Source organism: Diadema antillarum, unplaced genomic scaffold (assembly GCF_040938485.1).
Source record: "Diadema antillarum isolate AM-2024a unplaced genomic scaffold, OU_Dant_1.0 seq00000555_RagTag, whole genome shotgun sequence".
Lineage (NCBI taxonomy): Eukaryota > Metazoa > Echinodermata > Echinoidea > Diadematoida > Diadematidae > Diadema > Diadema antillarum.
Genome location: NW_027271498.1, coordinates 365,580 through 379,429, shown reverse-complemented (window position 1 = coordinate 379,429; position 13,850 = coordinate 365,580). Strand labels below are relative to the sequence as shown.

Below are 13,850 nucleotides of genomic sequence, written 5' to 3'. Positions count from 1 at the left end.
AATGCAAACAAGTCATCTGTTCTTCATTCAAAGTACTGTACTCATAAGTTGTTATGTCTCAGATATTGCTACATCATGACTCACTCAGCATGCTACATTTACACTAAGTTACTATAGGTAAGTTGTGCTGGCACGGCTGATTTTTTGTTGTTGTTGTTCTTTAGAAATTATAATTTGGAAGTTTGTTTTCATGCATTTTTACATAATATTTTCACAGTTCAATGGCAATTCATAAAAATTTGTGAAAATACAACTATTGCAAAAATTTCAGCTCCTACAGTATTTTGATCTACAGAAAATAAAAGCACATTTTGCTGCACGTGAAAACATCTTGCTTTATATAACACTCAAACAGACAGGTTGACAAAAATAGGCCTGAAGTCTTTTCTGCTTGAAACAAAATACACCTACATGTACCTCCAGACAAAAACACATCTTGAGAGTACCGGTAATATGACATGAAAAGGACTTCCTCTCGTTGCTATGTTTAGTGTTTGATGGACAGAGGAGCCAAAAAAACATATGATGTGGGAAGCCACGGAAAATCCTGGCCTTTGTTTGAGAGCTGACCTTTACTATCTAGCCCCCTATTACACTTTTGATAGAGAAGGAGTTGCATAATTCATGCAATGGAATAAACTTGTATTCACTTTTGCATTATCATTCAAGGAGGTTAGGTATTCTTTCAATCCTTTAATATCACTTTGCAGGTCAGTTCATTTGATGTGCAGCATATTCGAATAATTCCAACAAATTTCAAATAATTCAAACTGCTGGATAAAAGCACTTAAGATAACTCCATCACTTGGATTCCTATAGAAAGGGCTGGATGAAGCAAAACTGCTATAAATATGCATTTACCCACAGTTTGCATTTTTCTACAACTTTCTCTCTCATTACTGCCTGTTCTAAAACACAAACACTACACATTGGTGCACTTCTGTGGACGCAATATTTGCGAGCTTGTCAATGACACCAAGTGCCTAAAACAAAAGAGACCAATAAAAGCATTTCTTTGGCAATCATGCCTACACAATGACTTTTCGACTGTGAATGCCGCCGCACAAGGCAATGAAATTATCTTGACCAAAGAAGCCATTTCACTCATTACGAAACTCACTACTGCCAAGCAATGTACACAACATGTAAAGTAGGCTCACAAAGACAAAAACAAAACTTCTCCAAGCAGTTGCAGCACACACATTAGCTGTTAATCACAGGAGCTCTTATCATTGGTCACTGGCCAACACAAGACTTGATAGGGAGCTTTAGATTTTCATGACAGGGATGTTCAGAGGGAAAAAAAAAAACCTGTTCTGAGCATGCGCAGAATTGCATATCAAAGTCGATTTATTTATAGCTCACGTTGTCTGAGTTTCACTACGCGTTCTGTGCTAATCTCTAATCTCATTTCTGCTCACTTCACGACGTAGAGGGCTACTTTATGCAACGATCATATGGGGGCGCCATTTGATTTTTAATAGGTTGCGTCTCCGCCTAATCTAAAGCTCCTTTTCAGCAAGACCCAGGGAGAGAGGAAAATGTCCAATGCACCTATCGTCTCCAACGTCCGCGACGCAAATCTAATGCTCCCTATTGTCTCCTGCATGCTCCTCTTCTATATTGTGCAAAGTTTTTTAACAGGCTTCCTCTTTGAAAAGCAGCGAGCAGTAATCTTTATAACAGATACAGTATTTCAATTTTTAACCAATTATACATCTAATATGGCTGAGGCACAAATAATTAGTTAGCATTACCTCTTTGTTTCCATCCTTGAAATGTTATGAGCAAAAATGAAGCACACAATCTCTTCTGGTTTTTGTTTTTGTTTTGTTTTTTAAAGTGATATGCATTGTACAAACTGGGCAAGCAAATCTAATGATTAAATATGAATATCAAGTTTTGAATTTAATATCAAACATTTTGCAGAACAGATTAGTGGATCCTATCCAAGGGTTTGTTTGTTTGTTTGCGTTTTGTTCATGCTTTTTTTTCTTTTTACCCTCAAAAAATTAAATTCAATATCAATTAACAAAAAAAGAAGGTCCCATTATTGGTTATTGAGTATATCTCCTAGAGTACACAACCTATAAAGTATACAAAGCATTCTGCATATATTGTCCTCACAATCATGCCAGAAGTCACACTTGGTGAGTACAGTTCAGCAGTGTTTAACCCATTGAGGACGGTTTGAGTTTGCTACAACACGCATTTCCCATAGACGTTTGCCCGAGTATACTCGGGACTCGTCCTCAACGGGCTAAAGGACAAGTTCATCTTCATAGACATGTGGATTGACTGAATGCAGCAAATATTAATAGAACACACTATAGTTTGAGGAAAATTGAACAATCCGTTCAAAAGTTGTGAATTTTTGGAGTTTCTACTCAGTCACTGCTGGATGAGAAGACTACAGCAGCTTGTAATGTCACAGGTGTAGAACGATACAGAAAACAAATGGGAACTTTTTTCAAAAGATAAAATTTTGCAAAATACTCTTTATATTTTCCTTATATTGCTATACGCATGTGACATCATACACGTACACTGTGTAGTTTCTCTTCCAGCAGTGACTGCACAGATATTAAACAAAAAAACATTACTTTTGAATGGATTGCCCAATTTCCCTAAATCTTTCACTAATGTGTTCTACTGATAGTGCTGCATTCACCAGATCTATATATACATGAAGATGGACTTGTCCTTTAATGACAGCTCCGTGACAGGACTTTGCGAGGAAGAGGACATGCATGCCAGAGGGGTGCAGACTCACCGTTTCGCCATGCTCCTGGACGAACGTCTCCAGCTGAGCCATGGCCTCGTCCGCCTCCTTCTCAGCCTCCTGCTGGAGTTCCTTGGCTGTGTCCACTTGCTTGATCAGGCCATGACGCTCCTGGAGAGAGTAATGCAAGCAAGACATACAGTCATGTATATACACACGCACACACGCAGCAAGTACACTTTATAACTTTAAAGCCCTGACAGCATGGGGAAACATGGGTAGTCACGACCTAGAAATTTGCTGCCCACTGGGGGCATTCGAAAGCCAGGAATCACGTCATCAAAATATGCGTATTAAAGCACATGCTCATCAGTAATGCGTGACTCCAGTCAAGATACTTTGTCCATGCGAATACTTGCATCGAGATCCGTAATAAAGCTGTACACAATTTGTTACAGGGGACTCTCGGATATATCCAAACCAGGTCCTCCTACCCACCCCATGAATCCCGACGATATGAGGTCTTTAAAAGTAATATTACACCATTCTAGAAACTCCTGTGACAGTGCCCCCTTGTCATTTAGCATTTGGGATCATCTGTATTTATTGTTGTTGTTCTATGGTGGTTCCTGGAGATTTCTTACAATAATAATCATGCATTCAGTCTTCAATTCAAATATACTGAAAAGCAGTGGCGGATCCTGGGAGGAGTGCACTTGGTGCGCGCCCCCCTATATTTCTTATCTAAAGACAGAAGAAATAAAAAGAAAGAATTGGGGGAGGGGCGTGCATGCCCCCCTTTAATTTTGTAAAGGCACTCCCTCTTCGCATACATGTAATTCATGGATCCGCCCCTGCTGTAGAGACATGACTGTTTTCACTTTGAGGACCCGGTAGCATGGAGCTACCATGCACTGGGAAGGCTGGATGGCCTGTCCTGGATATACTTGGAAATCCCTGTAACAGGTTATGCAGAGTTTTATCACTGATCTCTATGCATCAAAGTCCACACACAGTCAAAAAATGTCAACAGGAGTCAAATGCGACCAATGAGTGTACCATTTGATTCAGGAACAGTGTATTAATTTGCTGATGGGCCATTCTATTCCAAGAGGCCGCTGCTACTCGTGGTTTTCTACAGTACCCTGATGGGCAGTGACTGAAGGTTACGTTTCTTTCCCTACACTACCAGGGCCCCGTTGCAAGAAAGTTGCAATCAATTGCAAATAATTGCTAATTTTGAAACAACCATTCTGATTGGCTCAGGGTCTGCCCTATTAAGAAGACATGCATGCGACAATGATTTTGATTGGCCAGTGACAATCAGTTGCAAGTTGCGTTTAAACACAAAGTTACTAGCAACGGGGCCCAGGTCTTATACTCAAACACAAGCTACAGCCATATACACCTCTTCAAAACTCCTCTGTTTGCAAAAATGCATGTTGACTTGATATAGCTATGGGCATGTGTAGAAATCAATAATGCTCATCTGCAGGGATATCTCTTTTGCATGATATTTACCATCTGAAGAATGATAGCTCTGACTACCTGTGAATGAGGCAAAATTTTGACAATCTTTTTTTTTTTTTGAGACAAGATTTTTTGCCTCTGACGAAGATTTTGCTAAGATCGAAAGCTCAGGCCCCTTTCAACTCAATTTGACTCCATTGGCTTGCCATTATCGGATAAGGAGTTTTCAGCCGTTTTATTTTTTTGCTACCTGTGAATGATTTCGAGAACACTAGCAAACAGAAAAAGGGAGTACACGTCAGGGAAACATTCAGGTGGTGAGCAAAGTTGCCACGCCACCAAGGAGTCGTTTTTGGAGTTGAGGCTGTGACAGAAAAAGTCACAGGAAGCATTCCATATTGACCTGAGTACCAGTTTCTTTCTGGAGTTCTGTTTAATGTGATCTCTTTTTTCTTTTTTTTTCTTTTTTTTTTGTGTGGGGCTTATTCTTTGGTAAATGGAAAGGAAATTTACATATTGGCTTTAAAAGTCGTTTACATGTTAAATCTGTCTCTTACAGTCACAAAGTAATTTGATACTAATGACTGAGGTGGCACATTTGTGGGCGATATAAACAGGAAGAGAGTATATTGATACGTACCCTGTCCCATTTCTCTTTGCTGTCTTTGACGTGATCTCGCAGCTGTTTGATCTTCTTGTGCGTCTCCTCCTGGCTGGTACTGATCTGGTGCTGGAGGCCTTGCACAATGAACAGAGCCTTGAAGTGGAGGAGACAAAAACATGGAGTCATTGAAAATACTGCTGTAAAAATAATAAAGAGGTATATATTGTGCTGACCAAAAAGGGAGAGCCCAATCATATGGAATCTCTTACTTGTTTCTTCTTCATTCACACAAGGTCAATCAACAACGTTCCCTTGTGATCTAAATACATCTGTTTTTGATGTAAGGTCCATGACAACTGGGCAAAAAAATACAGAAAGAACAAAAAAACCAACTGGTTTTGTAAGTGCTGACCTCCTTGCGGTACTGCTTGAAGGCTGACGGAAGCTGCTCAGGGGATACTTTACTCCATCTCTCCTCATCCTCAATGGGGATTTTCTCCTCAAAGAGGACTTCATGCACCGGCTCCAGGTTAGACTTGTTCCTCACCGGACGCTTTGGCGTCCCAGTCTTTGTTCGCGAGCTGTCATCCAGGTCTAGCACAAAAAAAAAAAAAAAAAAAAAAAACAGAAACAAAACAAATAAATTTTCAAGCAGTTTTAAAACACAGAATGAATGATTTTCATATCTTCCTCATCACCGCTTGTTGTTTTTGTTTTTTGTTTTCCTATCTATTCATAACATTCTACACAGGAAAATTGAGGCAAGTGAGAATATAGTTTTACCTAACAGAAACAGTTTCAACAAGTCAGCACATGGTACCTCAAGGACATTACCAGTCAACAACTCCTCTCAAAAGAGGAAACTATGAACCCTCTTGCAACTCCTGCAGAAATTACTTTTGATCACCCTCCTTCTATACAGTATGTCCCAAAAAAGAATTACAATCAGATTTTTGCACTGATTACTTCCACTATGAGTAAATTGTCTAAATACTACTTCAGGGTCTGAAAATACAACATCTGATGAGGTCTATTTTGCAGAAAGTCCCATTCAATATGGTCAAGATGTCACAGAGAAATGTGGATCATTGTAAAACATGTCATGGGTCTGATTTTTCCACATTAAGCACTTGCATGCTCTTGGAACTTCAGTATGTGTAAGCACAATGGACAGAACTTGGAGGGAAGGGATTCCTGACATGCTCTCCAAATATGCTAATTTCTCTTTGACCACTGAAGCAAATCGGATGAGGTTTTTTGCAAGATGTGGGCTATACGGGTAGAGTTTCATCCCCTGAAATTGTATGTGGATTGATTCGTTATTTTCAAAGTCATCATTGCTTCTTTGGTGGCCATGGAAATAAATTCTTATTACAAACTGGGAGCGGGTGATTAAGTGGCACATCTTTTATGTTTTTCTGAAGGCAGTACAGGACTAATAGTGGTGACCTACAAAAGTCCTAAAGATATCAACAGTAGAACGTGCTGTGTGTGTGTAACAGCTACACCACACACGTGACACCCCTACACCCAGTGTTTTACATGTACTTTAGATGGAATGGTACAGGTATGGTTTATTCTAGGTCTCATACACTTCCAATACATATATTGCAGTTTTGCAACTTTTCATGTACACTGCTATGTTAGAATACTTCAGAGCGATGCGTTCACCTATCTTCATCTGGATAGGACTATCCCACTGTATGCATACATTGCACCACTTGCTCTTAAATTTCCATACTTCTGACACAGCCTGTACACCCTACCTTTGTTGATAGTTTTTGGCGTGGGAGGTTCCAGGACTTTTGGTGTCTGCGGTGGTGTTGGCTTGGTTGGCTTGTCCACGGAAACATCGGTCGCTTGTCGACTCAGCGGTTCCTGCAAAAGAGAAGATATACACTGGACATTAACTGCACTGAATCCCTTTAATAAAGCCCATTGAGGACGAGTCCCAAGTATACTCAGGCAAGTGTCTATGGGAAATGCGCGTTGTACCAAAATCAGCCTGTCCTCAACGGGTTAATAGTTGACACTCCTGAGGAGTTTATATCCATGTGAAGCTTACGTAAAGAGTTTAAAGTGAATCTGAAGGATTTTTTTAAAAATCTACTTTATGAAACATTAACAATGACTGGTGTATTGACAATTCAAAATAAAACAGAAATGTGGTTCCTGAGATTGATTGTTTAAAGGGATGGGACAGTTTTGGCTGAGATGGGCTTTTAGGTTTCCAACGTTTTTAATGATGAATCTTTGAGATAATGAGAAATCTCTCTTATGAAATATGAAAGAACATATAAATGAAAATTGGTTTTGAATGGCTGAGATACAGGTAATATGGATATCTTAGCCATTTCAAAAAATTTTCATCAGATAAACTTTGAATTCCTCTTGGAATTGTACATGCTTGTATGTTTTTTCATAAAGTGTTTTCTGCACAGTAAGTCCCTTGCCAAAAGTTAAAAGCTGAATCCCCACCTCAACCAATACTACACTATCCCTTTAAATGTCTAAAGACACCTATCAGCTTACCTGTTTCCTAGTGGACTGTCTGCTGGATAAACTGCTCTTCAGTTCCCGCTTTAAGATAAAAACAGAAAAAAAAATGTAAGACAGGAAAAGCTTCAAAATATAATATTTCTCTACAAAAGATATTTTCATTCAAATTAGGACATTTTTTTGTCAATCAGATGCAAAAGAAATTTTGTAAGTAAATTATGAACTTTTTAATGGTTTCAAGAGTGTATTTCTGGTTAAATAATTGTGATGCACATAAAGTGTATATAAAGTGTGTACTGCAGACAACAGGCGTGGTCAAACTTGCAAACGATTGAGAAGTCTTTCAAAGTCTTCGCGATCTTTCGTTGTCTGGTCAAACTGGCAGCAAAATTTCTTGATCTTTGGATCGAGAGGTTTTGGTCATTAGTGTGCATGTGCAAGGAAGAAGATAGAGCATGTTGTCTGACTGCTAGGCTATAAGTGATTATGACATAACAATGAACACATGTACAACACAAGAGTCTTGCACTTTTGAGGCATCGCCAGAAAAGAGGTGGTGGATTGGTCAAGTGACAAAGGTTGCAAGGTTCCAGTCTCTAGCGGTCACACTGGCAAACGATCAAGAAGTTTGGGAGGGGTAGGAGAAAATATTACCTTGTTGGAGTGGAAAGTTTTGCAAGACGTTTCGCAGGAAGTTTACGGTCACACTTCAAATCTTCAAGATCTTTAACTTCCTAAACTTCTCTATCTTTTGCCAGTGTGCCCGTGGATTATGACTAACCCTGAATTTTCTTCACGTTTTCTCAGTACCCCCCTCAAAAAAAAAAGGAAAAAAAAGAGTGACATGCTTTCAAGATGCACATGAAACTCTCTTTCTTACTATAGGTCAGCCAAATCTTTTGCACCAGAAGTGCACATTACGAAGATTTTACTTTTTTCTGTCTCCCAGTCTTTCTCTGGATAACCAGGGGTATTTTATTTTCTTCCCACACTTTAAAGACAGCAAAATACACAAGTAGTGTCTCAGATACTCAAAATCTACAGAAGCTATAGAAGCTACACAATGTACACTGTATATTTCTGGAGCAAAGGGTAAACTCTCTTGTCGGCTGGGTTATCATGTTATGTGCACATAATAAAGATAAGATATGATGACTATAATGATTTCGATGTACACACAATACCCCTAACTACACTGCATGGTTTGGGCATTTGATGCATCACACGTTATCCCGGGGTACCGTAGTACCCCGGGTTACCGCGTTATATAGCGCCACCTCACGTCCACTCGAGGACAGCCACAGAAAAATGCATGCACTGTGTGTGCGTGTACATAGTCATTCCCATGCCACTGCATGTTACACTATATGCGTGCATGGCACACTGTGCTACCAATAGCGTGTGCTTCAGTGCAGTGCAGTGCAGTGGCTAGCGCGCGCTAGCTCCAGCACCAAAATAATTTCCACTTTTTTGGCAACCCTGGGCACAACCTTTTTTAAAAAATAAATGATTCAACAAAATGGCTGATTTTTATTTGGTACCCCGGGATACCATTTATGTCATCATTTGCCACTTGAATACATTGTATTGCATTGTTACATTTTAAAAGTCACAGCAAGACTAGTGCACTTCTACCATCAGTATGATTGGTGTGCATAAATGGAAACAAGTTCTATGACAGTACCGTCATCATTGGTCACACCCACATTTTTTTTAAAATAGATAAATAAACAAACAAACAAAGTGCAGAAGCGAAATTTATCCTTAAGTGTGGCCTTTAATAATTGACTTCCTTTGGTTGTAAAGTAGATCAATGCGCACTCATGCAAGGCTGCACAGGGTCAGGCCCAATACCCCGTTCCATACGAGAACCTGGTGGCCTGTGTATTAAGTCTATGGGGATTTCAAAATTCAGTACGAATCAAGTTAAGTGGCAGTTATCTTTCCTGTGCAATCTCACTGATGACTGATTGAGATATAATTATACAATTGTGCTGTACAACATTATACCTATTTTTGATGCATTCTATCAATACCAAGCTCTGAAAAAACAATACAAAACAATACTTTTCTGACTCATTCCCATCATCATTAAAGACAGCCAATCCCTTTTGCATGCAAATTTTTGAAAAATTGGTGAGAACACTTAGGTATTGAAGAAAACACTATTTGGAAACCTCCTGTAAATTTTGAACTCAAGAGGGTCTTTATTTGTTTAGTTAAATTGACCATTAAGACTTGAATAATTTTTGCGAACTTCACAAAAATTACAAATCTAAATACTACTCTAGTTTTACAGACCTGTGTGATGCATTTAGTTGTACAATGTAGTTCATGTAAGTGGTGTGTTGTTATTTGCCATTGATAACAAAGTAAGAGAAGCTAGTGAATTCTTCTTTTCTGACAGCTTTAACATGCATATCTGTTGTTCTAAGTATAAGTATCATATTACAACCACAGGAGGATTAATGTATGCAGCTGTGCCTAGTACACAGAATACGTTACGGTGAGCGTTTGGTGCATTATTTGAATTTTAACGGCTAACAACCTTCAAATATCATACAGAAATGTTATAGATTTACAATAGTCTTGTCATTCTGGTGGAATGTATCATGTTCTGTGCTATTTGGGAAGGAATGCAAAAGGGAAGGGCCATCTTTAAGACATATCATCAGGACAATTGCTGGTGTTGACAATGTTTTCTTGGCAAACAGCTTTAAGAGTGCAATCACAGCATGACATAAAAACACAATGTGCGTATGAGAGAGTGCATGAGAGATTATAAAGATGCACTGAAATCCATAATTAATCTTTATAGAGTGAGCTCAGCAGCAATTCAAGATTAGATGACAGTGATCTTTCTTGAGATAACCACGCGGAAATAAGCCACTGGTGATAAAGCTTCTAAAACAAATTAACTGATACAATGTACAAAGTATACTAAAAAAAGAAGTCACCATCAGTAACTTACAGATACTGTACAATCATACACTGTAGTTTCTACTTCATAGAAAAGGCCAATATCAATTTTGCTATTCTATACCTGTTATCTAATGAAAATAATGTATTCAGGTGGTATAATCATTGTGACCATGATGTAATTTTGTTTTGCTAGATGGTAAAAATCCAAGCAATAATGACGATATTCAAAGTGGATATCACTTTCATGCTTTCAGTTTCATACTGTAATTGTATCACCAAGAAATCAATAGAGCTTCATTCAATAACTAGGACTTATTTTTTTTTTTTAAATAAAAGCTTTATTTTCTTTATTATGGGCTGTAGTTCTGTCTCCCCATATCATTTTCATAAGAATCAATCCCATTTGTGGAGATCCTCCAAAATTTGTATCGCTGCTCTCCTTTCCTCTATCAAGAGTTATAGCATACTATAAATTGCAAGCTGTGCTGAATGAAATGCAACTGATACTTCAAAAAGGCATTAAAAAAAAGACATAAACCTGTTGCAACTCATATACATGTACATACATGTACATGTACATTTAATCCACACAAATGTAGTCTTCATATTACATGCTAAAGATTCCACTCCTTCCAAAAAAGACTGGGAAAAATACATTCACAGCATAAAGCAAGGTTGAAGTACTTGACATACAATGTATATCAGGCAATCCAACTCCCATAATAACTTAATATCTTGATAAAGTAATATTAAAGTGCAACATATATTTTATGAAACATACACTACTACAATGAAGTGATTCATATTACATCTAGTATGACATAGTGCTTCACGCCATACCACCAGCTTTCTGTAGCTGCAAACGACATGAAGCGATGCCCCCAGGCACCACCCAGACTTACGTCATCCCCCAGGGATTCCATCTCCCAACCCGGTTCTCTGGGCTGGGAGAGGGGGGTCACATTGCTAGCCACCTCCGTCATCTCAAACTCTGACTCCCGCTCCAAATACTACGACGCACATGAAGCATTTGGGAGTGGGGGGGGGGGGGAGGGGTAATCAAGGCATGCAGAGGTAACATAACAGGCACAAAGAATATTCCATACAGTGTAATTAAGAGAAGTTAATTTTCATCACATTGCCCACCAAAAATATGAATTCCTCATCTGTTAAACATTCTTTTCAGGACCAATCAAGTGATTAGACATTTCGTCTAAGTATTTCCTACCATGCACTCAGTAAGAAGCCCAGTCAAGGATGGCAGCCTTTGGTTTCCATATCACGAAATGCAATTATGTTATTACTAAATGGCTTTGATATTTTCCTTAAAAAACAGCAGACAAGTAGATATATTTTCTTATATGAAGCCAGAAAAACCCCCAAATCAATATTCATTGATAGAGCATTTTTCCTTAAACTTATAACCCAAGTCATGGATCATATACAGCTGTCATTTGCAGCATTGTAGAATTTATTCTATTTTAAGCACAATAAGTGTAATTCACTAGTAAGTAATACTGAGTATGACATAATGCACATATGCTGTCAACAATGCCTTCTTAGCTTTAAAATACTCTTTCTATATCATGGTTGTTGCTTTACATGGAATATTTCTTCATTCCTTTCAGATGTTGTTTCCACTTATGCTGCGTTTACACCATGTTCCCGCCGGCCACAGCAATTGTGTTTTAGGCCATCGGGGATAAAATGGGATGGACGTGAGATAACGCAAGGGGACAGGACGGGCAAACTAGACAGGCTGTGATTGCCGTGGGCAAAATGTCAGATTTTCAAACTGTCAAAAATGTTGCCATGGCAGTGCGGATGCTGATGTGAAACCTAGCAGGCGGTAATTAGAACGGGGTGAACGCGACAAAACGTGGCACCATGTAATAGGCCGTATGAAACAAACTTGGATGTCGTTCACAGTGGGATACGACAGGAAAATATTTGTAAACATGCATGTAGGCTAGCCAAACCAGATGTTGTAAGAACGGCGTCTGATAGCTACGTGTTCAGTGGAGCAAGGACTGGAATTTAAAAAAGACTAGAATATGGAAGGAGAAAAAAAAAAGGTAATATCCAATCTACCCATGGCGTGGTACAATGTACATTTCAGGCAAATGGGGCTGCTGTGCATGGCTATGGGGAACATGGTACGTACATGTAGCATAATGACTCAGGACTTCATGGGGCAATGCCATGAAGTCATGACAATGGATAAATCAAGATGATACTCTATACCCAACTATTACAAGTCTCACCCCAGATGATTTTCTGCTGACGCTCTTTGATAAATCTCGCTCGTCCTCTGAGTCCGAGGCCCAGGTTTTAGGCTGGTTCAAGGCTTCCTCCTGTCACACAAAAAAAAGAAAACAGAAGAACACAAAAACAAAGCAAAGAGTATTTAATAGTCAAACAAAAACATAAGAAAAGACAACACTGATTTCCAAGGAATGAATTGATGCTGAACGTTAACTTTCAGAGTGACTGTACAGACATTATGATATAGAGACTTTGAGATTACAATTGCATTCCTGTTAAAAACAAAGTGACTTTATTGCTAGAGTCACACATGGCCGGGTCAGAAAACGGATTTGAGTCGAGTGAAAATGAGCCGGATCAGTCCCGGAATGGAGGGCAATTTATGCCACAGTCACACATGGCCAGATTTTGAACCAGGTCCACAAGGAATTAAAACCGTATCGTCCCCGTTCGAGCCAAAGAGACCCATACTGACCCGTATCGAACAGTATAAAAATCTGATTTAAAATCCTTACCTGAATCCTTTTTGACCCCCATTAACCCGTGTCAACCGGCTTCGACCCATACGGACCCGGATGTATACCTTGTCATCATCTGTTGCATGAAGGTAATGCGGTATACAGCAAGGGTCCATACGGTTTTACGCTGCGGGTTGCAGCAGGTCGATGCGAGTCAATGCGGTTCGAACTGGGTCAATTCGGATATCAATACGGAATTGAAATCTGTGAGAAAATTTTGAACATGACCACAAATCTTTTACCACCATATCGTAGCCCTGGAATCCATCAGGAATTGACACAAGTTACTATGCGGGTTAATGTGGGTCTCTACCGCTCAAACCGGGTCGATAAGGTTTTAATTCCTTTATGGACCCGGTACGAAATCCGGTCATGTGTAACTCGTTGCGTTGACATGACAGCACGAGTGTATCTCATGATCAAAACCACAAATTGACCTGAAGACAATCAAACTCTAGGGCCAATATCCTGCATGAAAAATTCCCTGTTGCATTTTTATCTTTGCAGGACTAGAACATGATCATAATCATCAAACGTAATTTCTCAAGTGGTGTAGAAAATGGAATTCAGAAAAGCGAAATGCTTTCTGCATCTTGCAACACATTTTCTCTATCTAAATTTTGATTTCTTGCTGTTGACATGGTCATTTCAGAGGAAAGCATGAAAAATAAGTTTGCATTTTGCCCAAAGCATACTAATTGTGTCATAACCTGCCTTTGTAGCAAATTGAAATACATTGCTTTTGTCACCATATAAAATCTATATCACTGTACAGGTATGTAACATTACATGCACGACAAGAAAGCAAAATTTCGTAGAAAGTCACCAAAAAGTAGTAAAAGAGAATGAA

The 13,850-nt window shown here is 39.0% G+C and overlaps 1 protein-coding gene across 1 annotated transcript in view; it reads right to left on the bottom strand.

Moving 5' to 3' along the window:
• LOC139734958 (uncharacterized) overlaps window positions 1-13,850 on the bottom strand; it is a 108,256-nt gene that overhangs the window by 51,322 nt on the left and 43,084 nt on the right. The window contains exons 12-18 of the mRNA XM_071645735.1: window positions 12,482-12,571; window positions 11,120-11,227; window positions 7,329-7,376; window positions 6,563-6,674; window positions 5,209-5,390; window positions 4,833-4,949; window positions 2,774-2,893 (exon numbers count right to left, since the gene is read on the bottom strand). Coding sequence (XP_071501836.1) covers window positions 2,774-2,893; window positions 4,833-4,949; window positions 5,209-5,390; window positions 6,563-6,674; window positions 7,329-7,376; window positions 11,120-11,227; window positions 12,482-12,571 — 777 coding nt within the window. The remainder of the gene's footprint in view (window positions 1-2,773; window positions 2,894-4,832; window positions 4,950-5,208; window positions 5,391-6,562; window positions 6,675-7,328; window positions 7,377-11,119; window positions 11,228-12,481; window positions 12,572-13,850) is intronic.